Source organism: Papio anubis, chromosome 2 (genome assembly GCF_008728515.1).
Source record: "Papio anubis isolate 15944 chromosome 2, Panubis1.0, whole genome shotgun sequence".
Classification (NCBI taxonomy): domain Eukaryota; kingdom Metazoa; phylum Chordata; class Mammalia; order Primates; family Cercopithecidae; genus Papio; species Papio anubis.
In genome coordinates, this window is record NC_044977.1 from 133,259,091 (window position 1) to 133,282,505 (window position 23,415).

The 23,415-nt window shown below is 33.8% G+C and overlaps 1 protein-coding gene across 1 annotated transcript in view; it reads right to left on the minus strand.

Moving 5' to 3' along the window:
- Positions 1-440: 440 nt before the first annotated feature.
- Positions 441-23,415, minus strand: part of RSRC1 (arginine and serine rich coiled-coil 1) — a 445,722-nt gene continuing 422,747 nt past the window's right edge. Inside the window, exons 9-11 of the mRNA XM_017955757.3 lie at positions 8,760-8,866; positions 2,452-2,604; positions 441-1,749 (exon numbers count right to left, since the gene is read on the minus strand). Of these exons, the coding sequence (XP_017811246.3) occupies positions 1,657-1,749; positions 2,452-2,604; positions 8,760-8,866 (353 nt within the window). The 3' untranslated portion in view covers positions 441-1,656. The remainder of the gene's footprint in view (positions 1,750-2,451; positions 2,605-8,759; positions 8,867-23,415) is intronic.

Genomic DNA, 23,415 nt, shown 5'->3' on the forward strand with positions numbered 1-23,415 from the left:
AGCTTGCAGTGAGCTGAGATCGCGCCACTGCACTCCAGCCTGGGTGACAGAGTGAGACTCCATCTAAAAAACAAACAAACAAAATCCCAAAAAACAATTCTGTCACAGTACAAGCTTCTGTATTTGGGGAACTTGCCACAGAGGAACACTGGCATTAAATATACTTGAAGTAGACCAGATTTTCACTGTTTTATAGATAAGATGATGAGGGATATTGAGGAAACTGGCTAGCCCAGGTCCTCTGGATAATCATTAGTGGCCTAAATGGCAACCTATATTCTTGCCCAGACCACTAAAATATACTTTCCAATAGGGTGGTAGTACTTCTATAGTTTATAAGTTATTACAAAGTATGAAATAAAAATATTTCACAAACTGTAACCCCTTTTTTAAGTCACTAAAATTGTATACATCTATATTAAAAACCACACAAATATCGGTTCATTTGGGGCACTTTTATTTGCAGCTAAGGAAAAAGAAAACTAGCATCTATTTAGAATGGGAAAGCATGTTTGTATGAAAACAAGTATTTCATCATCATTTATTTTCTATACTGTTTGCAACTGTTTCATATTTTTCATTTTCAACAGAGATTTGAATTTTAATAGTCCCAGAAATATAAAGAAGATGGCACTAAATGTCCTATATGTTGGCAGTCCTACCCTGAAGACTTTTTGTGCTTATCTTGTGTTCTGAGCTACAGTTTCACAGAGACTAAATTAGAGTGACTGGACAACAGGAGAAAATAGAAACGGGAAATATTCATGTCAGCTGTTAAAAACCAGTTTTGTAAAGCAAGGCCTAAAAGTCCTATCTCTGGCATGTTTAGTATGGAACATACAGTTGATTGTCATTCAGCTACTAGAGAAAGGTATTCTACAATGGCAGATAGCCCTATCAAAACAATTAGCTGGATTTCTCCACAGGGAATAGCAGTGGGTTAAGTAAGACTGAAGTGAGAGCTCTTATCAGTTTTCTCAGAAATGATTTCTCTATCATAGGTATTTGGCCAACTGATTAGGTCTAGCATGAACATATGATTTCTAAAACAAGCTGAGATCTGCTAACATGTTGCAAGGGAGCATCTAGTAGAAGCTGATCTCCAAGCAAAATCATCAATTTATTTAAGTTTCAAAAATTTTTTTTCCCATAAATATATTCTTTAACATGCACATTCTGCTTATATGGTTTAGCGTGCTTTTCATTGTGCCTAAAAATCTGCAATATGGTGAAATAAAATATTTAAAAATGGTTGAATACCATATGGAAGATGAAATCTCATATTTACAGCATTTAATTCAATTCTTATGTATGCATAATTCATCAAAATTGTCCTTAAATGACATCTTGACATTTTTTGAATTGCACTAAGAAACACTACTGTGTACCATTCATTTTAACAGACTTATTTATGATTAGCTTTATTAACAGTATAACATTTTCATGCAATCTTAAATTTTATGTTTTAATTTTCACAATGTTTGATTTAATTCAAATCAACAAATATTCAAGCCTACATGAGAGACAAATGAAATGAGACTACCTTTATATATAATCAGAAAAATCCTTTTAAGAGTAAAAAGTTAATATTGGGATTTAAAAACCTAAATTTCCAATGTTATTGCTGACAATCCAATCCAACTATATGTATATTACTTAGGCCACAGGACTGCCCATTAGTCTTTCTTGTCGGAGAGCAATTAACCTCTTGAACCATTTTTCCTCAGCATCAGCTTTCTCGATAAATAACTGAAATAAGAAAAGAAAAAGAAAAAATGTTACTGTCTCCCAGTAAGTTGAATTTGACCTAATATGACAGAACCCACCTTTGTAGAATATATCTCTTAACACAAGATTTGGATGTTGTTTAACTCTTGATGACCTCTTAATTGATGACTATCTATTTGGAATTAGTAATGCTCAGAAATTCTTGGATTAAAATAACTACTAGTATCAACATCATTGGTTAACAATTTTGTACCTTATATTTGTGAAGTTTGTTTCCTACAACTTTTTCAAAACACAGTAGAATTACACCATTTCATAGAGGACAGCAAAGTACGATGTTAGTGATGTGCTCACAGATAATGAACAAAGTGGAGCTAAGTCAGAAATGGAACTTTTAGTGCTAGATTTTTAAACAAACACTTCTCATGGTGCTGATCAAGTCAGCTAAAAAAAAAAAAAAAGGAAAAAATGCTTCTCTTTGTCTGTTTTTCTTAACCATAGACAGAATACGTTTACAAGTTAGGCAACATGAGTTGGACACTACTGTATTCAAATATAGATAACAGTTCTAATGGCCTGGGGGCCAGATGCCTACTTTTACCAAGGGAATATGAACCTGTTTCCTCCAATGGTCTTCTTGGTGTTAGCACAAAAGGATAACAGCTTGAAATAATTTCAGTAAATTAGACTTCAACTGACATTTGTAAAGTTTAAGGATATTACATTTGGATGGGCCAGGGAATTGTCATCTTGGTACTTGATAGCAGTAGGGATGCTGCTGGGATCTATTTCTTTTTCAGTACTGGGTGGATCGGCAACTGCTGATGCTGGTCCTGATGTTGAAGTTGCCTGTTTCACTTCACTAGGTTCCACTGACTGAAAGAAACAACACGTATTAATTTCAACACAATACACAATTAGAGTTTCACTTCAATAATATTTCTGATTTTGAGTAATAACTGTTCAATTAGTCTCCTTTGAGATGATACCCATCTCCCAAAAGGCCCTACCTTTTGTATTTGTTTGTTTTAGAAATACAGTTATTTTATTTTTATATTTGCTTCTTTTAGGAATAATTATATTTAGGAATACAGTTATATATATAGAAATAGAATATAAGAATAACTATATTGTATTTGTTTTAGGAATAACACATACAAAAATGCTGAGAAAACGTTCATCATTTCTTATGATGAGCATATTTTTCTTAAGAAATTGGTACTTATGTGCCTATACTATTGAGAGATACATTATTTCATATATCTAAATTCTATTAATCGAAACAAGCTTACAACAAATATCCAACATTTAGTTGGCCTCTTTAGGTATGAAAAGTAAATTCAAAGGTTATCTTTAAAAAAATAGCCTTATTGAGTGACAGAATTCATATACCATACAATTTACCCTTTTAAAGTACATAATTCAATGGCTTTTAGCATATCCATGGAGTTGTGCAATTATTACCAGAATCAACTTTAGAACATTTTCATCATCCCTCACAAAACCTCATACCATTAGCAATCATTTCCCATTTATTCCAACCTTTCCATTCTAGGTAACAATTAATCTCCTTTCTCTATGGATTTGCCCATTCCAGACATTTCAGATAAAAGGAATCATACAATATGTGGTCTTTCATGACTGGTTCTTTCATTTAGCATAATTTTTTGTTTTTGAGGCAGAGTCTTGTTCTGTCACCCAGGCTGGAGTGCAATGGCGCGATCTTGGCTCACTGCAACCTCTACCTCCCAGGTTCAAGTGATTCTCCTGCCTCAGCCTCCCGAGCAGCTGGGATTACAGGCGCACACCACCACGCACACTCGGCTAATTTTTGTATTTTTAGTAGAGACGAGGTCTTGCTGTGTTGGCCAGGGTGATCTCGAACTCCTGTCCTCAAGTGATCCGCCCACCTTGGCCTCCCAAAGTGCTAGGATTACAGGCGTGAGTCACTGCCCAGCCGCATAATGTTTTTAAGGTTCATCCATATTGCAGCATGTATCAGTACTTCAATATTCTTTATTGCTAAATAATGTCCCATTGTATGGATCTACCACATTTTATTTATCTATTAATCAGCTGATGAACTCAAAGGTTGTCTTGGAGTTCCTTAAAATATTAAAATATATATATAAAAGTTTGAAAAAAAGGTATGATGTATCTTTGGAAAAAAATGAAACTCTAGGATTTCTTATACCATCATGCAAACCATAGACTCCCAATTCATTCCACCTTTACTGAATGTTCACCAGGTGCCAGGCACTGTACCAAGAGCTGGGGATACAACTAATAAATCATTGCTTCTGCCTTGAAGGAGCCAGCAGAGTACTGCTCACTTAGTTACATTTCAATGTCTTCTTCCCTAAGAAAGAAGGCCAGGGAGTGACTGAGTAGCAGCAAGGTTACAGGGATAATATGAAGTGGATTAGATGAGAAACTGAAATTAAAAAGTAAAATTAAATAAAAACAAGAAGAATAGGAGATTAATTCTGTTATGTAGCCATTTTTATACCCATTTGTTCCACGCCTATTGTTTTTCAATTTCCATTTATTTCAACTTATCTACTTCTGGACACTTCACTTCTCTGAACAAAGCCAAAAACAGATGTCACTAAGAAAAATATACATAGGATAAAATATGCATGAATTAAACTATTCGTAGGTTAATTTGTTTTAGAGTTGGAGATCCATTTATTTAACCAGTATTTACTGAGCACTACTAATTGCTAAGCACTGGGTACACAGGCAGAGTCAAATAGATATGGTCCCTGTCCCAAGTGGCAATTATATGTTGCTAATGGAGTTGACAGATTATAAACAAATAAATTCCAAAATAATGCATAATCACAAATTGTAGTATGTGCTATAAAGGAATATACAAGGTGCTGACAAAGAATGATGGGGATCAGGAAGGGAAAAACATCTACTTTAGATTGGGTGGCTAGGGATGGCTTCTCTAGGAGGTGAAATTTAAGCCCTGAAGACTTAGAAGGAGCCAGGCATGTGAAGAGGAAGAACAGATCTCTGGTCAGAGGGAAAAGACAAAGATTCTGAGAGAGAAGAGCTTGGTGTCTTTGAAGATCAGAAAAAAGGCCACACGCGCTGGTGTATAGTGAGCAAAAGAGACAGTGAGACACTGCAGGCCAGAACTTGGGGTATTTCTTCCTTAACACAGCCACATCACCACTCTGCATGGGTATCACTTCCCAGCACCATAGCAGGCAAGTGACCTCAGACAGAAAGTCGGGCAACTGTGGGGCTCACCTTTTATCTCCCTTCTCCAAAGGATCACCCTCCTGAGCTGCCTATTGTTACATTCCTAAAAACAATGCCTCACACATCTTGTCAAGTTCTATAGCTGTTTATGGTGGGAGGGCAAATTTGGTACCAGTTATTCTGTAATGGTCAGATGGTCAGTAAAGTCTAATTATTCTTGAAAAATATTGTTTTGGCTGCTGAATGGGTCCTGGACTAGAGAAATGCAAAAGCAAAATCAGGAAGAACAACCAGAGGGCTACTATAACAGTTAAAGAATGAGATGATGATTTGGATTTAAATAGTGGCTGTGGATTTTTGAGAGGAGACAAATTCTGAGCTATTTTGGGGATGATGATATTGAGATCCACTTTTTTTTTAAGGCATGTATTTTATTCAATTAAAATACTTTATTTTTTAGTTTTTATTCTAATGGAAGCTGATCAGCATTCATAGGAGAGATTTATTCCCTTGTGGACAAAAGGGCTAGATATCTGAGGGATAGATATCTGGACAGTCATGTATGTTTAGGAATTCTTACAAAGTAAGAGAAATCTATTCTACAAATTGTTTTCAAATGTTAAGATGCTTATGACTACTAAATCTAACAACTAATGATGCCAATGTTAATGATAATATTAACTTTTATAGATATTTAAATATTTATTCAATTTGTTTTGGCAGCTTTACTGTTACATTTTGGAGTCAGTAATTTTTTTCACCAAGTCTCAAACATTTGTATGTCTCCAACACACTGTGCCTAGATGGTTTGTGGCCCTAAGTGATGTTATACTGACCCTTAATACAACTAAGGACATTTAAAAAGCCCAATATTCTGCACAAGGGCAAGTGGGAAATATGCTAATCCAAGAGGTTCAAGACATTGATTTTTGGTAGTCTATACTGCCTTACGGAGACTGTAAGAGCGTGTCATTCTGCATATCTTAGCCATGGCGTGATAGGGCTTAGCTAGGAGACACTATCCATGTTAAACTGCCTTAAAAAGATGTGGAGTGCTATTATTCTAGTTGTCAAAGATGTGGACACCACCTCTTTAGGTAGCAGAGATAAGATTCTACCATATAAACCAAGCAATCTCATCTTGTTTTTATCTACACAGTACATTAATGATTTCTTTGAGAAGTACTTACACATAATAGAAGGTGAAGCTCTCAGAGGTTAGATCAGAGCATGGAAGTTATTGTTTAATAATGGGCAATTAAAAATTTGTAGAGAGAACCACTAATTGCTACTTTATTTAAGTGAGAAAAACTGTAAGATAAAATTTTCCCTTGACTATAAAACAAAACCTCAAAATGGCTACTATCAAATATCTGGCTTTGAGTAGTGCTGCCACCTGGTGGTTTAGTTTGTAAAAATTAGTTCTAAAATCTACTTTCAAGTAGGCCAAAAGACCATGCTGCATAGGGTTATTTACCCTTCTTTTGAACACAGGTGGGTATCTGCCAGATACAAAAACATTAGGGTTGAATAACTCATACTAAGTTTGAAAACAAGATGCATCTTTGTTCCTCAATGATATATCAGGGACTATCAGATTCCCTCTTAACTCAGACAAAAGAAATACGATTTCAGAGTTAAACTAGTTAAATCAATATGTGTTGCAGGAGACACAGTGTCTAGCATGTCACTGGTAATAGCCACTTTTCTGGTAAAAGCTCCCTAGCTTAATTAGTGGAATTAACACAGTTATACAAAGACTGTACCAACTGAAGGGGTGGCCAGCATACAAAAGCCTTTTTTTTTTTAAGGGATACAAACTTGATATCAAAGTGTACAAAACTGTCCAGGAGAAAAATCCGTTGAAACTAGGGTCATGGGTAATTCAGTCCTCAAGTGAGTTAATCCTTGCTATGCATCAGGGATAGTCCATCATATCTTTCCATGATCTGGATGAAAGGGTCCACAAGATAATTTACCTCCTTTTGCTAAGTAATCTCCTCATAAATAATTCAGCTTCTTGGGCATCCTGAATCCTCGCCTTATATTGCAAATACAGATATTTTAGAGTCTAGGCAGGGATATCACTTTCTAAAGTAATAAACTGTCCCTTTGTTCTATATTTCAGTCAAGTGTGAATTTATTCATTGTTAGACTGTCACTGATCTTCTGATCATTCTGAAGTGTAGTGACTAATAAAAGTCCAGTAAGACTTCAGACTATTGTATATTCACCAAGATAAATGCCACCTTATGAAGTTTTCTAGCATATTCTCCTGTTAGCACTACTTCCTACCTTTCAATGCATGCTTTGTTGGAGGCATTGAATTGAAAATAAGTTTAAAGGGAGAAATTAACAATTAGTACCAAGAGAGAAAAAGTTGTTTCGTAGAAAACCCAGTGTATTGACTATGGAAGAATAAGCATTTCTACATAATTAAAATGCTAGTTTATCATAAGAGAGTCCAATAAAAACTGGGTGTCAGGGTAAACTTCACAAACAAATATGACGAAAGCAAGTTTTAAAATAAATTATAGTAATTCCATTAGGATATATGAATGGCCGTATAATATGTAAGAATAAGATTAAATAAAATGGGCAACTATATTTATGAATGTTCATTTCACGGCCCCAATTTTTTTAGGAGTTGTGCTGGCAAACTACCAAAAGTTCAAAGGAAATCAACAAAATGGCAACACAAGGACCACAGATTATCCAGGGCTATCTGGTCCTACGCCTGACATGTAGTATATACTCAATACATCTCTCCTGAATAAATTATTTTAAAAAGTATGTAGTAATTGAAAAGACTTTAATCTCACTAATAACAAAAGAAGTGCTAATGGAAACAGGCCAATTTTTCCCTATTAGGTCAGTAAACATGATAAACCTGATAGGATTGGGTGCCAACCAAGATATCTGTGGGAGGCAGTTATCTCTTTGAACTTTTGGGTAGAATTTGAATTGGTAGAATATTTTCAGAGGGTGACTTGGAAACATGTATTAAAACAATGTTAACCTTTAACAAGTAATTCCATCTTAAAATTTTATTTTAAAAAGATAATAAATATGAACTTAAAATCTCTGAAGTTAAAACTACTTATTTGATATCAGAGGAAAAATAACCGTCAGGAGACATCAACAGGATATTATACAGCCATTAATACAATTTATGGATGGAGAATATTTTAGAGTGTTAATTATAACCATATTTTCATTATATGAATGTTATTAAAGAATACATGTATTTCCTAGAATACCTTTTCCTACAATAGAAACCTAATTCCTAAAAGCAGTCCTACCAACGAATGAAAGAATAAAATATTCAATGGAAGTAAAATGTCAGTCAAAGCTCCTTTACCACAGTCAAATAAATGATAACCATCTGGGCAAAGAATGAAGATATATGTGACAATATGGGTATTAGTTTTTATTATTAAAGCCCTTTTCTAACTTTTCTCTAGCAATGTCAATTCAAAACGTAGATGTACACATTTGAAAAGAAAACCGTGTATGTTAAGAAATGTGCATTACTGTTATAGAACTATTTTGTTGACATATTATTTTGTCTTCTTGGTGAATTTAAAAATAAAAATGACACCTGACACATTTTATAGTATTTTTTATACAAATTAAACTTGTATTAAAGTGATTAAGTGAGTCTCCCTGATTTGTTTTCTCTCTCTCAGCAACATGGCTGACACTCTCTTGCTTTACTTCATCTATTAGAAGAAACACATTTAAGTAAAATCCATTAATAAAGCATCTCTTCAGATAGAATCCAAAGGTTTACTCATAATGGGTGGATAAAAACTTACCTTTTTGACTTCTTTACTTGATCTGAATGTCTGCTGAACAAAAGAATCACTTTCAATAGCTTCAATTTCTTTCACTCTTTTCACTTGTTCTACCAGGGTGGCTTGGTCTGAAAAAGAGGGTATAATGTCAGTGTATTTTGGTGTAAGCATGTTAATAATGCCATACCTAAGCAATGTTCTTTCTATGAAGAAATTTTACTACTTATGAAATTTAACTGGATAAAAAGACATTATAAATTAAGCTACAACAAGAAACTCTTTTGTTTTGAGATCCACAAATACAATATTCCTATGAATTAAGACTCATACTCAAAACCTAAAACACTGCTAAGAAGGCACTGCTATAATGATCTCAGCTAATCTGGTGGGGGGGCTTTTTCTTAAACTTTAACGTTTTATCATGGAAATACACATAAAAGGAATAAGGGCACAGTGAATCCACCTGTATGCAATGCTCAGCTTCTATAACCATTAACTTTCTGTTATTCTTATTTAATCAATCTATCTATATCCACCTCAATTTTTTTGGGTGGATCTGATATATTTAAAAGTAAATCCCAGGCATCATACCATTTTATCCCTAAATATTTTAGTAGGCATCTCCAACAGATAAGAACTTAAATAAAAAGAACAACAACTTGACAATTTTCACAACTAAAAATATAATGTATAATTCCTTAATTTGATTACATCTATAAATATTCCATATTTGATTTTCACTGATTGTAAAAAAGTCTCTTTATAGTTGGTTTGTTTGAAATAGGATCCAAACAAGGTCTATACATTGCACTGGGTTGATAAGTACCTTAAGTCTCCTTTTATCACTTACAGTCCACTGCCTTTCCCTTTCATTGCCATTTATTCACTGAAGAATCTGAATCATGTATCTTGTAAAATTTCTAGATTCTGGATCTGGCTGATTTTATTCTCATGATATTATTTAACATGTTCCTCTATTTCCCATGTTTTGTGTAAACCACTAGTGAAACCCAAAGGCTTAATTACATTAAGGTTCAATTTCTTTTGGTGAAGAATACATCATAAATGATGCTGTGTCATTCCTATTACATCATATCAGGATGCACGTTTCCTACTTTTAGTGGTTAAGATTGATCAGTGGGGACAAGGTGAGTCAGTCTGACCCCTCAGAAAGTTCCCCATCAATCTTTCACTTAGCAAATTAGCAACACTGTTTGTTGCTTTGAGCCATTATTTCATTAGAGATTGTAAAATGGTGATACTCTATCATTCTTCCTGCATTTATTAGCTCTGATTCTTCTATAATGAAGAACATTTCCTCATTGACTATTCAGTGACTGTGAAATACAGCCTATATAGGAAAGTCACAATAGATGTTTGATTCTTTCCCTTTATCAATTTTGGTCCAAAGGTGACCAAAGATGGTCATTATGAATTCATGAATATTTGCTTATTTAATGTACTTCAGTCCATGGTAGTCATTTTCTTATTTTGATGCTTCAATTGTTTCATTTTTGGGTAGTGGGATCCTCTTGAAGTTGATTCCTATAGCCTTTCAATATAATCCCCAGTAGTTATGGCTTAATAAGAGTTGTAGGATCATCTTGAACAGTTTCTGTCCCAGACCTGAAATCAGCCATTTCTCCAAAGAACTCAGGCTCTTCATAATGGAGAATAATATTTACAGACAACAATCTGGGTACTAGGGGTATTCATTGCTACTGAATTGTCAATGCTTCTGAACCTCTTCAGTATGTGAGATACAAAGTACATGCTTTTAGAAGGAAACAGTTAATATGAGTTTATGCTGATACTACCAACCAAATTAAAGATTTTAGGATCTTAAAAGTCTTTTATTTTATATTTGTATATCCTTTTTCTTACTCTAAAAATCTTAGGTTCTAATGATATGACCAAAAGTATTTGTTTTTCTTAATATGTATATGTATTAATTTCAAAATAACAGGACAAACATTACTATTAATAACAAGATGTATTAACACAGTTTAAAATTTTGTTATGGTCTTTGACCTTAGGATTTAGTCCACTGCTGAAATGCTAAAATACTGTGCTTTAAAGTCATGAAATAATTCTCTGCATAATTATGCTATTAATTTGATATACAATTAGGTTTGTTTCAGTTAATTGAAACAATTTTTCAGGTCTTGCTTTGTGATTAATGTTCATTTTTTAGTTGCAAAAAATATTTACATGATTCTAAGGTCAAAGTTTAAAACACCATTCACAAGTCTAGAATGTCCCTAGTTCTCACTCCAATCTAGAGATAACCATTTTTACTAAGTTTGTGTTTATCCTTCCATTGTTTATTTTTGAAAATATAAGTATATTCTTTTCTTGCTTACATAAAATTAGCATACTATGTACTATTATGTATATTACCTTTTTCAGTTAACATTTCTTCACTTTTACTCCACAGCAGCTAAGAGAGTTCTGCATTCTATTTTATAATAGAATAGCATTATATTTCATAGTTTGATGATAGTTTTTTCCACTAATGCCCTATGGATGGTTAGTTGTTTCTAGTCTTTTGCTTTCACAGTTACAGCTTTAATAAACAGCCATGTGCATGTGTAATTTCATATTTTTGTATTTTCATATTTTTATATTTCAGTTTTTTCACATGCTAGCTGGGCAGAAAAATGTAACATAATGACTTACACCCTTGCTGTTTAAATTCATTTTAAGCTGATGTGAAGACATAGTTGAATTAGGAATGATTGTATACTCAGCTAAGGCACTTAAAAATTTTGGGATTTAGGGTTCATGGAGAATAGTTCACATTTACTTAACAATAGTAATAAGTGGTTTGACACGAACGTGGAGTTTTTTGCAGCACATCAATTTTTGTAGCAGCTTTATCCTTGAAAGATTTAATGTTGTTATAGAGATAAATATAAAGAGTATTAAAGGAAAATTGGTTTCATAAATTCAACAAAAATATTATCTGACAAAATCTTTGTCTCAACTTCTGACCAATCACAATTTATAAAGATACAGTCTTGTGCAACTCCAGTCTATTTCTGGGATGGCTCTTATGAAGATGTGTCCCTGACAGCTGAAACCAGTCTTTTCTCTTGTGAGAAATAACCACATGAGAATGAAATGCTTGGAAGTAGCAGCCAACACAGACAATACTCCCATCTTTGGAAGAATATATCTTCCCACATAATAAAACCAGGCACTATCAGAGTGCCATGTAAGAGTAAATAGTCCCACATGCTTTATACAATGAAAGCTCCTCTAGATTTTAATTATGCAATATACTAACTGAGCATGTGAAATGAGAGAACATTCTTTGCCCAGCTAATTTATTAATATTAACACATCCCATACAAGCAGATAAATTTTTTATTAATTACATATATAATAATGTTAATATAGCAAAGGAAAGTCATAATGGGTACTAGTCTGTATAATCCAACTTTAATGTCGATATGAAAACTACTTTTGTCTATATAGGTCTTAGTTAATTTCACTGGAATTATTTCACAGTCACTAATTCCCAACAAAAAGACATTATTTCTGACCTCAGAATGATGTATCATATGAATGAAATGTTGGACCTCTTGAATTTTTTCTCTAAACATATTCTCTATTTGAAATTGCAAAGGACATCATTAGTATTAAATGTCAGAGGTGACCTCACAAACAGTACTTGATGTCTAAAGCTTGCGGTGTTTGTAGCTTTAAATTTGAACATACAACCAGCTCCTAATACAAATAAAAGTGTTATCATAGAGGCTTGCCAAAGCCAGTATGCTTAACAAAATAGCATTGGAAAAATTATAAAGGAAAGAAGGAGAAAGATTACAGAAAAACAACATTATCTTTGTGCTTCTTTAAAGATCACTTCACAACTAACAAAGTGACAGAGCAGATAGGAGAAAACCAGTCTGCCTTACTCACAATATGAAAATACACCAACATAGCTTTTTTTGTTTCAATTTGGGAATCATTTTACTGGTTGTAAGAGCATGTTAAATTAAAATTTGAAAGATTCACAAGAGATTTACATTTTCGGCTTTACAGTACCTCAGCTCTATCCTGTATGAAAATAGACATAAAAATGTTTTAAGGCCGGGAGCGGTGGCTCAAGCCTGTAATCCCAGCACTTTGGGAGGCCGAGACGGGCGGATCACGAGGTCAGGAGCTCGAGACCATCCTGGCTAACACGGTGAAACCCCGTCTCTACTAAAAAAAAAATACAAAAAACTAGCCGGGCGAGGTGGCAGGCGCCTGTAGTCCCAGCTACTCGGGAGGCTGAGGCAGGAGAATGGCGTAAACCCAGGACGCGGAGCTTGCAGTGAGCTGAGATCCGGCCACTGCACTCCAGCCTGGGCGACAGAGCGTGACTCCGTCTCACAAAAAAAAAAAAAAAAAAAAAAAAAAAGTTTTACATTGCTTCTTACTCAAAATTCTAATGTCAATGACCACAAATGTATGTCTTGAGTATAACTCTGTCATTTTGGGAAGCAGAATAACACACATCAATAATATATATTACGTTGTTTTAAATTCAGTTTCTTAAGCTATTCATGTCAATTTATCATTTAACAATTTTGTGCCAATTTTAAGACTGGGAAAATGTGATTTAAAATGTATTATGGTTTGTATGTGCTGCATAAATGCCCAACACACACAGTATCTTGTATTCATTAGCCATGAAGTAAAATTAAAGACAAGTAATAAAGTTACTGGGAGAATTTATATAGGATATTTAAAAACATTTACATGGTAAACATGAAGGAAACATACCATTAGTACTTGATGATTTTTTAATAAACATATTACTGGTAAATAAAATAACTTTCATATGTTGTTTGCCAGATGTTAATGGAAGGGATATATACTTCATAATAAAATAAAAAATAATAGACTCAGAAAGCCAAGTCATTACAGACCACAACAATCAATACTTAAAGTATAGAAAATCATTTTCCTTTTGTGATGAAAAATTTAAAAAAATTTTATTAGTTACTCTTGATGTTTATAGTATAAAAATTAGGCTCTCCTGCTTCTTCAAGTTATATTTGACAATGAATTTCACATTTCATAACACAGAATTTTCTTTAAAAATACCAAATGTTATACAAATTTTAAAATTAGTAAATAAAGATGATAAGGTCCAATATCAATCTTCATTTGAAAAGAAAATTTTAGTCTTTTCATACTGCATTTGTAGATTACAAACATAAATCAATCTCCTCTAATAGTAATGCTGGGCTGGGAACTGCAGATGGCACTATTGCCCCAGATGTGATCATGACAAGTAACCAGCAGCTTCAACTGACTCCTTTGAAATGTTAATATTTTATGAATTTTCCCAAAGTTAAAATGCATCTTATGTTACAAAAAATTTGGGTCAGTTGGCCCCACAGTTACTGAGTTACTTATGTTACTATTCCAGAAAAAAAATATGTACTAATACTATTGCTACAAATACATAAATAATACAAAAGATTATCTTATTTTCATATTAAATGAGCTCAAATTTTAGTCAATAATAAAAACATTTAAAAAATTCCTTCTTATGTTACAAGACAGATAATAAAAAACTTTGAAATGTAAAGTATTTTTAAGTGCTTTACAAGAACAACAAAAAAGCAAACAATAATACATTTGTATGGTAAAGCTGGCTATTCAATTAAATTTGTGAACAAACAAAACATCTCATAAAGCTTACTTGGAATTCTAAAGTTTTACATTTCTCATGAACACAGGTTTCAAATAAGTGAGCACATCCAATTGTTTTCCCTTTCAAAACAGTACATTTTAAATGTTTCTTTTAGAACACATACAAGGCAAGCATTATAAATCCATCCAGCTCCAACATTTTGAGGTTGTTCATGAGACCAATATTGTCGAGAACAAATTTCCAGAACTGATATACACAAATAATTTAAAAGATGAGAAAACTTCTTAAGTGGAATAGGGCTTTTCTGTTAGTCTTCTGGAAGCTTATGCTACAGGACCATGTTACATATGCTGACAAGGCTCCTGAAGTGTCTCTGAAAGCAACTCCACTTTGGATGGGATCCAAGACAAACTCACCTTAAACTGCTTACTATATTAGATTAAGTAATAGGAATAATGTTAATGTGACTGTACCAATGAAGAAGGATTTCTGTTAAATATTTTAATAAGTGAAAGTGAACCGGGCATCAGGCTAGGCTTTATTAAAAACAAAATCCGCACTGAATGTCTCATTCAGCTCTTCTCACCTGGAATGCTCTCACCTTCTCTTAATCCCCCCTGTCATTTAAGGCCATGCCTGATGCCCATCTTGTGATGATGCCACCCCTTGCCACCTCTTGCATAATTCATTTGGCTTTTGGCATATGCTGCCTTGCAAATCTCTTCTTGAATGAAAGCTTCTTCTCCCCAGCTAGAGGGGACATACCTCTTTGTGTCACCTCCAGAACTTAGTGCAGTGCGCTCTATTATTTAGTAAGCAGTCAATAAACATTTGTTGAATATGAAAATCAAATGGCAGTAAAGTTACCATTAAAAAATAAAACTTCATGGAAGAAAATGTCAAATTATATAAAGTTTTTGTAACTTAAAAAATTAAATGTCTTTCAGTGGTGAGTTTTAAGGGCTCTGGGTTTGGGCTATCTGGGTTAAACCCTGTCTCTGCTACGTACTAGCTGTGTGGCTTTGGGCAAGTGGTTCAACAGTGTCGGTCTCCGTTTTCTCATCTATGGCATGGAGATAATAATAGCCTAAACATCATAGGATGGTTAAGAGATTCCCCCCTCACTTCTTCCCTCCCCTCCCTCCCTCCATCCCTCTCTTTTCAAATAAGTGAGCACATTCAATGTGCCAGGCACTGTTCCACTAGTACACTGTTCCAAGTCCATACTAGGACTTGGAAATGAATAAGAGCTTCTTCCTTCATGAGCTTATGTTTTAATGAGGGAGACAAATAATAAACAAGTAAATAATATAATATCAAGGAAAATAGAGCAGGCTAGAGGGCTAGAAAGGAGGAAAGTAAACTATTTCAGATGGGGTAACCAGAGAAGAACTCTCTGACATGGTGGTATTTCAGAAGGCAAAAATGATATGAAAAAGCAAGACACAAAAATCTGGGAGATGATAACCTGTGCTCTGCACAGGGATAGGGAAACATTAAAAGCACTTAAGAAATGGTAGCAGATATAGGAAGCAGAGCATAAACAAAAGTGCTAATTTAGTAACAGTACTAAAGACGTGGAAGTTGGCTAAACAGTTCTTATATAAATCTGTATATTTCTGACAGTATGGTTTATAATAAGCTGGCAACATTTTAGAGTTCAGGCAAGTAGAAAATGGCTTTAGCTCATACATCTTCTGGTAAACCTGTGGTGTGCCAGGATGTGGAAATGACCAAAGGAGGAGAGAAGGAGCAGAAGCAGTGGAGGACAGGCCTGCACACATCTATGATAAGGCACAAAAGGTCCAGCTGAATTTTATCACCCACCAAGACACTGGAGTCCACTGTGATTCACTGAATGCTGTAGGCTGAGTAGGAAAGTGGTATTTTGCTGACACGTGGTTACCCAGGCTTCAGTGACAGAAATGGGAGATCTTCTCACTTCCTAATGGATGTCTTATAACACAAACTACCCAAAATGACAGTTATGTGGTAGAAACCATGTTTTAAAGCAAACATGTTTTGTTCTGGTGTATATATGTCCACAGTAATTTTTGTTTTCATCATCGATATATGTAATACCTTTCCAGTGGGGAAGGTCATAGAAGTGAATTTTTCATTTAAGTCATTGTTTAAAAGGCCAGATGGGCTGTTCTGCTAGCAGAAGTAAGTAATAGTAACAGCAATAGAAATTTAAGGCACTCTGTGCTGAGTACTTCACATGGATTATCTCATTTAAATATTATGACAATGAGGAATAACACTGTTATCCTCATTGTAAAGATAAGAAACTGAGGCTAATAAGTAACTTGGTGACGGCCACATGGCTAGTTGGTGGTAGAACTGTGATTCAATCCCTGAATTGTGACCTCGTCATTATTTTCCAGTCAAATGAATTCTTTACCCACTCCTGCCAAGCAACAATTTATTTTTTCACCACTCCATCCATTTATAGTAAATAATAAATATTCTTGGTATTGTCCTTATTCTGTATTTTAATGCTTACTCATTCAGTAAAATACAATGTAGCTTCATTTGTAGGGGAGAGATACATATATACATAAATATATATAATATTTTATATAATGTCTTACTCTTCTGGCATTATCTTGAACTAGATTACAGATGTGTGTTTTCAGAATTTCAAATGTGAAACACTTGAAATTTTTAAAGGGATATATATATGTCACATCTAGAAAACCTTTATAAATGAATTAAAAAAATAAAGTTTCTAAAAACCTAGCGTTTTTTTCCCTTAAGCCTGCAAACAACCTAAGTAGGAAATTGTCACTTTAAGTTGCTCTTTATTTACTGTTCAGCAATTGTTACAAAAAACAAGAATGGTTTCCATGAATTTGGTTAAACCAACAACCACTAAATAGTCCCAAAATATAGACTATTGCCTTATGCTTATTGCAAATGTAATCAACATTGGTAGTCAAATCCACTTTAATAGAGTGGTAAGAATTCATAATCTCAACAAAACTAAAACTACTGGAAGTTTTCTTATTTTAACAGGGTAGGAAAAAGGAATATAATTTGATGTATACCAGATTAAAAGGTCAGAATACAGATTCTGCAGTTGCTGTTTGCTGTCCATTTTAATTCTAGAATCCTTATCGACTCTAATTAAAATTCTGTAGATGGAAGAGTTGTATGTTTCTAAGGAACTTGCAGTGAATGCTGTCTGCCAGCCATCTCTAAACACCCCATAACCACACACAACTCGCCTGTCAGGAGAGCTAATGCAGACATCGCAGGGCACACACATTTGTCACTGTGGCTAATATCAGAGATACGCAGCTCTTTTTTCTTAGCACACAAAAGCAAGATATGTAATTCAATGCTCAATTTACCCTTGTCTCGCAGGAGATTTTCCCCCGCTAATTGATAGAAATTAAGCCATTAATCAAGCCACTAGCCATCATTCAAACCAGGAAAGATGAATACAAACTTTCATCATAACCACCTTCCCCATTTTAGTGTTCATTAGCATTAATTTTTAATGCAATTATGCTATTCTTTTACGCTGAGCTCATAAATTACTGCTCTTTTGTTGCTGGCTGGCCTTGTAAAATCCAAACTAATGCTTTGTGCTCTGATCTTAAAGGCAATTACTAGGTTCTTCTATCTTTTATATCTTTGCATCCCCAATAACCTTTATATATAACGAACATCCATGACTGACTATGCCTGTTTTTTTTTAATGCCTCTATATAAATCTCTATGAATATATAAATGCAGTCAAATGTGTCTAAAATAAACATATATATACACATACCACATACATTACAAAATATAGACATTAATATAAAAATAAGATCTCACAAATTCATATTGAAGTTCAGGTTCACATATAAAGATATTGTTATGATTTCTCATGATAAAAACGTACTGCATTATTGTATTGAAGTTATACATTTTATAATGAATTAGGGAAAAGAGAATATTAATAGTAGCTAATTATTATACATATTTGCAAGGGTGGAACAGCTACTAAAAACAGAAATAATAACTTTGAATTTCAAAATCCCTTAGTTCTTTACCCAGGTTTACTGTCTCATGTTTAAATCTTTATTTTTAAAAAATTGTGTTGAAACTTGAAAATCAATGAGAAGGAAATGAGGAATATTAGAAGACCAGAAAAACCATTTATCTAAAAGTGTGTTTTTATAAGCACATATAATACCTCCAGAGTCTTATATTTTACAAAGTGGATATATTGGTTTATTAGAGGATGGTAGTAAAATGAAAAGAGAGAGTTTCCAGAAATAAATACTGAACCCAGAGGCAACATATCTACTTAGTTCTCTATTCTACAGAAGGCAACAAGATGTATTCTCCTTATATTCCCCAAAAAGCATTGATTAGGGTCACTCCTATGTGCAAAGGAGATTAAAAAAAAAAATCTCCAACTCTCTTCTTGCATCATCCCATTAATGTCTTTGTCTCTGCAAGTTTTTATGTCTGGCCACCCACTAACTAGAGAAAGGGTACATGTATGGCATTAAGATTAATGAACTAAAACTTACTGGAAGATGTCAGCAGTGCTGATGTTGGTGCCAGCCCAGTCACCTTGGAGTTACATGGTTGCAACCTACCCCTAACACCATGGGACTGGGAGTATATTCAGAAGTGGGGAGTATATTCAGAAGTCTTTTACCAAAAAAAAAAAAAAAAAAAGAGATTTTGAATTATTAACTTCTTAAGATATAGATATGGTGATGACTGACTTGAATTAATATTTTATCTCCTCTCATAGTTCTTTACTAGTTTTCATCTTTAATAAAAAGTCCTACATGGATTAGAAGCAGTTAGGCTAAATTCTATAATGACTGGATTCCCTGAACCAGGGGACTTATTATGCAAGGAAAAGCAGACAGCTTAAGTCCAAGTCTTTTGTGATCTGTTCTTTTATGATGTCAGAAGCAAATGGATACCTAACATAATTGTATTTGAACAATTGGAACATCAGTAGGTATAAAGTTATGAGTTCTAATACCCCTTCTTGTAAGCATATTATGTTTGGACTCATAAGTTTAGAGAAAATAGTTTATGGTCCCATGTGCCTTAATTTCTCTGAACAGAGCTAATAAAAATACTGGGGTTCAGAAATAGGAAATTAATTTAGTTAACATGTATTTATGCCAGGTGCTAGCTAGGTGTTGGAGATTTCTGGTTGAGATTTCCGGTTGCTCTCTCAGAGTTCATTGGCAAATCAAACTAATTCTTATTTAGAACTTTTATTTGCAAGCAGTTAAGATCTGACTGTACAGTGGTTAGGACAGGGATTTGTTGTGCTTGCAAAGTGCCTTAGCATGTTTCACTTGATCCTAATTTTTGGTAATAAGTAATATACCCATTTCTAAGTTCAAGATATATTATTAGAGCTAGAGTTTGGAATATGAAACAAAGCCTTAGTACTTCAAATATCCTCGATGCTTCCCATTGCACTAGGTTGCTCTGTAGCCTTTCAATCTCTGATAACCTTACATGATTAATAGTTATGATTGTACATGCTTATTTTATCGATTGTATATACAATTTTGATCCTTTAAACAGAGGTGGGATAGGGAGGATGGTAGATGTGAGATGCTGTTAATTTCTCTTTTCTAAAAGCAGAGTATTTTGCTATAATATCAATAATGAAGTGCATCATATAAAATCATAAGGTTTAAAGAAACCACCAAATACTTCGAATTGCACTTAAAGTATTAGCTTTACTGAAGTATAATTTATCTATAACTGTGCCTATCAAAGCATACAATTTGGTGAGTTTTGGTACATGTTAATCCTGTGTTACCACTACAACAATCAATATATAGAACACGTCCATTGTCACCAAGAATTTTCTTGTGTGTCTCTACAGTCAATTTCTATCTCTAACCTGACCCCCAGACAATGACAGATCTGCTTCCTGCCACTTTAGATTAGTCTGCATTTTCTAGACTTTCATATAAATTGCATACTCTTTCATGTCTGATGTCTTTCACTCAGCATAATGTTTCTGAGATAAATCCATGTTGTTGGGTACATCTGTGGTAATGCTAGTAGAATTCTATTATATGAATATCTGCAATTTTTTAAATCCGTTTACCTGCGGATGAACATTTGGGTTGTTTCCAGTTTCTGGCTTTTGAGAATAAGTTTGCTATAACATTCATGTACAACTCTTTGTGTGAACATGTTTTTATTTCTCTTGGATAGTAAATACTGCCCTAATACTGAAATAGTTGGATTGTATGGGAGATAAATGTTTAACTTTGTAAGACACTGCCAAACTGATTTCCAAAGTAGTTATACCATTTTATGTTCCCAAGAGCAGTATAGAAGAGTACTGGTACTCCACATCTTCATCAACAGTTGGCATTATCAGATTTTAACTCATAGCCATTCTAATTGGTATACTGTATTTCATTGCTGTTTTAATTTGCATTTCTCTGATGACTAATGATATTGAGCATTTTCTTCATACGATTATTAGCCATCCATTCTTTTCTGAATGATTTGTTGAAATCTTTTCTTCATTGTTTAATTGGTTGTTTCTCTTATTGAGTTATGAGTTCTTTATATATACTGAATTGAAGTCCTTTGTTAATACGTATTGCTAATATTTGCTTCTATTCTATGACCTGCCTTTTTGTTTCTTAACAGTATCTTTCAAAGAGTAAAACTTTTTACGTTTCAGGAAGTATAATCTATCATTTAAAAAAATGGTTTATGCTTTTTGTGTCTTATCCAAAAAATCTTTGCCTACTCAAGGCTGCAAAAATTTTCTTCTAGAAGTTCTATAGTTTTAGCTTTTATAATTGGGTTTATAATACATTTCAAGCTCATTCTTATGGGTCCCGCATTTTTCTGCTATGAAACTAAAGCTAATTCTTACGTATGATGTGAGGTAAGGGTCAATGTTTCTTTTCCTCAGTAAAAAAATCCAGTTTTTCCAGTAGCATCTGTTGAAAGACTTTCCTTTCCCAATTGAATTGCCTTGGTAGTTTTGTTGAAAATTAATTGATCATATACGTGAGGGTTGAGCAAGGTCTTTCTACCCTGTTCCATTGTTCTATATAACGGGTCTTAAAAAGTTCATGGAAAATGTACATTATAGAAAAACTGTATGGATTTCAATTTTGTCTGTATCAAAATAAACTTGAATGAACTTGTCATAACATGTCTGAATAGGATCTAGTTTGAGGGACTAAGAAGGATACAACATCAGTTTGAAAAGAGCCCTTATCAGAATATGAATTCTGCAAAAACCGAAGCAAGAACAAACATTAAATTTATAATGAAGCTTGGGTGAAAGAATGATGAAATCATTGATGCCTTTATGATAAGTTTATGGGGACAATGCCCCAAAGAAATCAGCAGTTTACAAATCGTTTTAAGAAGGGATGAGATGATATTGAAGGTGAAGCCTGCAGCAGCAGGCCAGGCACATAAATTTGCAAGGAAAAAATTCATCTTAATTGTGCCCTAATTGAAGAACTGATGATTATCAACACAAACAATAGCCAACACCACAGCCTAAACCACAACTCAATTGATTTAGCTTATGCAATTCTGACTGAAAAATTAAGGTTAAGCAAACTTTCCAATTGATGGGTGCCCAGATGAGATGCAGACAAGAGCAGAGACTTCAATGGAAATTATTAACAGGTGAGATCACATTCTTGAAATAATTGTAGCAGGAGATGAAACATAGCTTGCCTGTATGATGCTGAAGACAAAGCACAATCAAAGCAATGGCAACCAGGAGGAAGTGGTCCAGTCTAAGCAAAAGCAGACTGGTGAAGAGCAAAGGTCATGGGAACACGTTTTTGGGATGCTCAAGGCATTTTGCTTGTTAACTTTCTGGAGGGCCAAAGAACAATACTTATTGAGAGTACTTTAAGAAAATTGGCCAAAGCTTTAGCAGGAAAATGTCTGGGAAAGCTTCACCAGAGAGTCCTTCCCCACTATGACAATGCTCCCGCTCATTCCTCTCATCAAACATGGGCAATTTTGTGAGAGTTCTGATGGGAAATCATTAGGCATCCACATTACTGCCCTGATTTGGCTCCTTCTGACTTCTTTTGTTTCCTAATCATAAAAAATCTTAAAAGGCACCCATTCGTCTTCAGTTAATACTGTAAAAAAGACTTCATTAACATAGTTAAATTCCCAGGACCCTCAGTGTTTTAGGGTTGAACTAAATGGCTGGTATCATTGCTTACAAAAGTGTCTAGATCTTGATGGAGCTTACATTGAGAGATAAGGTTTGTATTTTTTACTTTTAATTAAAAGTGAATTTTTAAAAGTTCCCTTATATGTCTATCATTATAGTAATATATAGTCTTGATTAGTGTAATTTTATATAGTAAGTCTTAAAACAGGGAGTATAGACATCTAACTATTCTTTTTAAAAGTTGCCTTAATTATTCAAGGTTATTTTCATTTCACATAAAACTGACAGAGTAGAAACTTTGCTCCTACTACTTTATGTTGAAATTTAGCATTAGGATGCGAAGTATTATATATAATACGACTTAATTTCAGAAATAAGTTGAAATACAAATGATTAATAAGAGACTTTTCATAGTTTGCTAGGTACAACACTTAAAAAAAAAGCCTATCACTGAAATCAACTTTAAAAATAGTGTCTGGAAACGGATCAATTTACAAAAATGCTATTGCTCACATACAGATACTGCTATTGCAAATCTTTATTTCTTCTAATTTTAGAGCCAAAGTTGAGTCATGTTCATGTTACTTTATAAAGGAGTTGCCACATAAGAACATAATCGTTTAATGACTAAAAACAATGTTGATGCCAAGTTTTTTCCTTTTTGGTCAATGAGTGTAGCCTGGAAAATGTATTCAGGTGTCACTGATGACAGAAAAATCAAAAAGGAGAATAAAGAATGAAAGACTAATAGAGAAGGCAACTGTTCAGGATCTTTAAAGAACTTAGGGTGAGTATATATTTTTAAGAGTCTGAACAGTGAGGGAAAATTCTAATTTCCCAGGGAAAAAAAATGA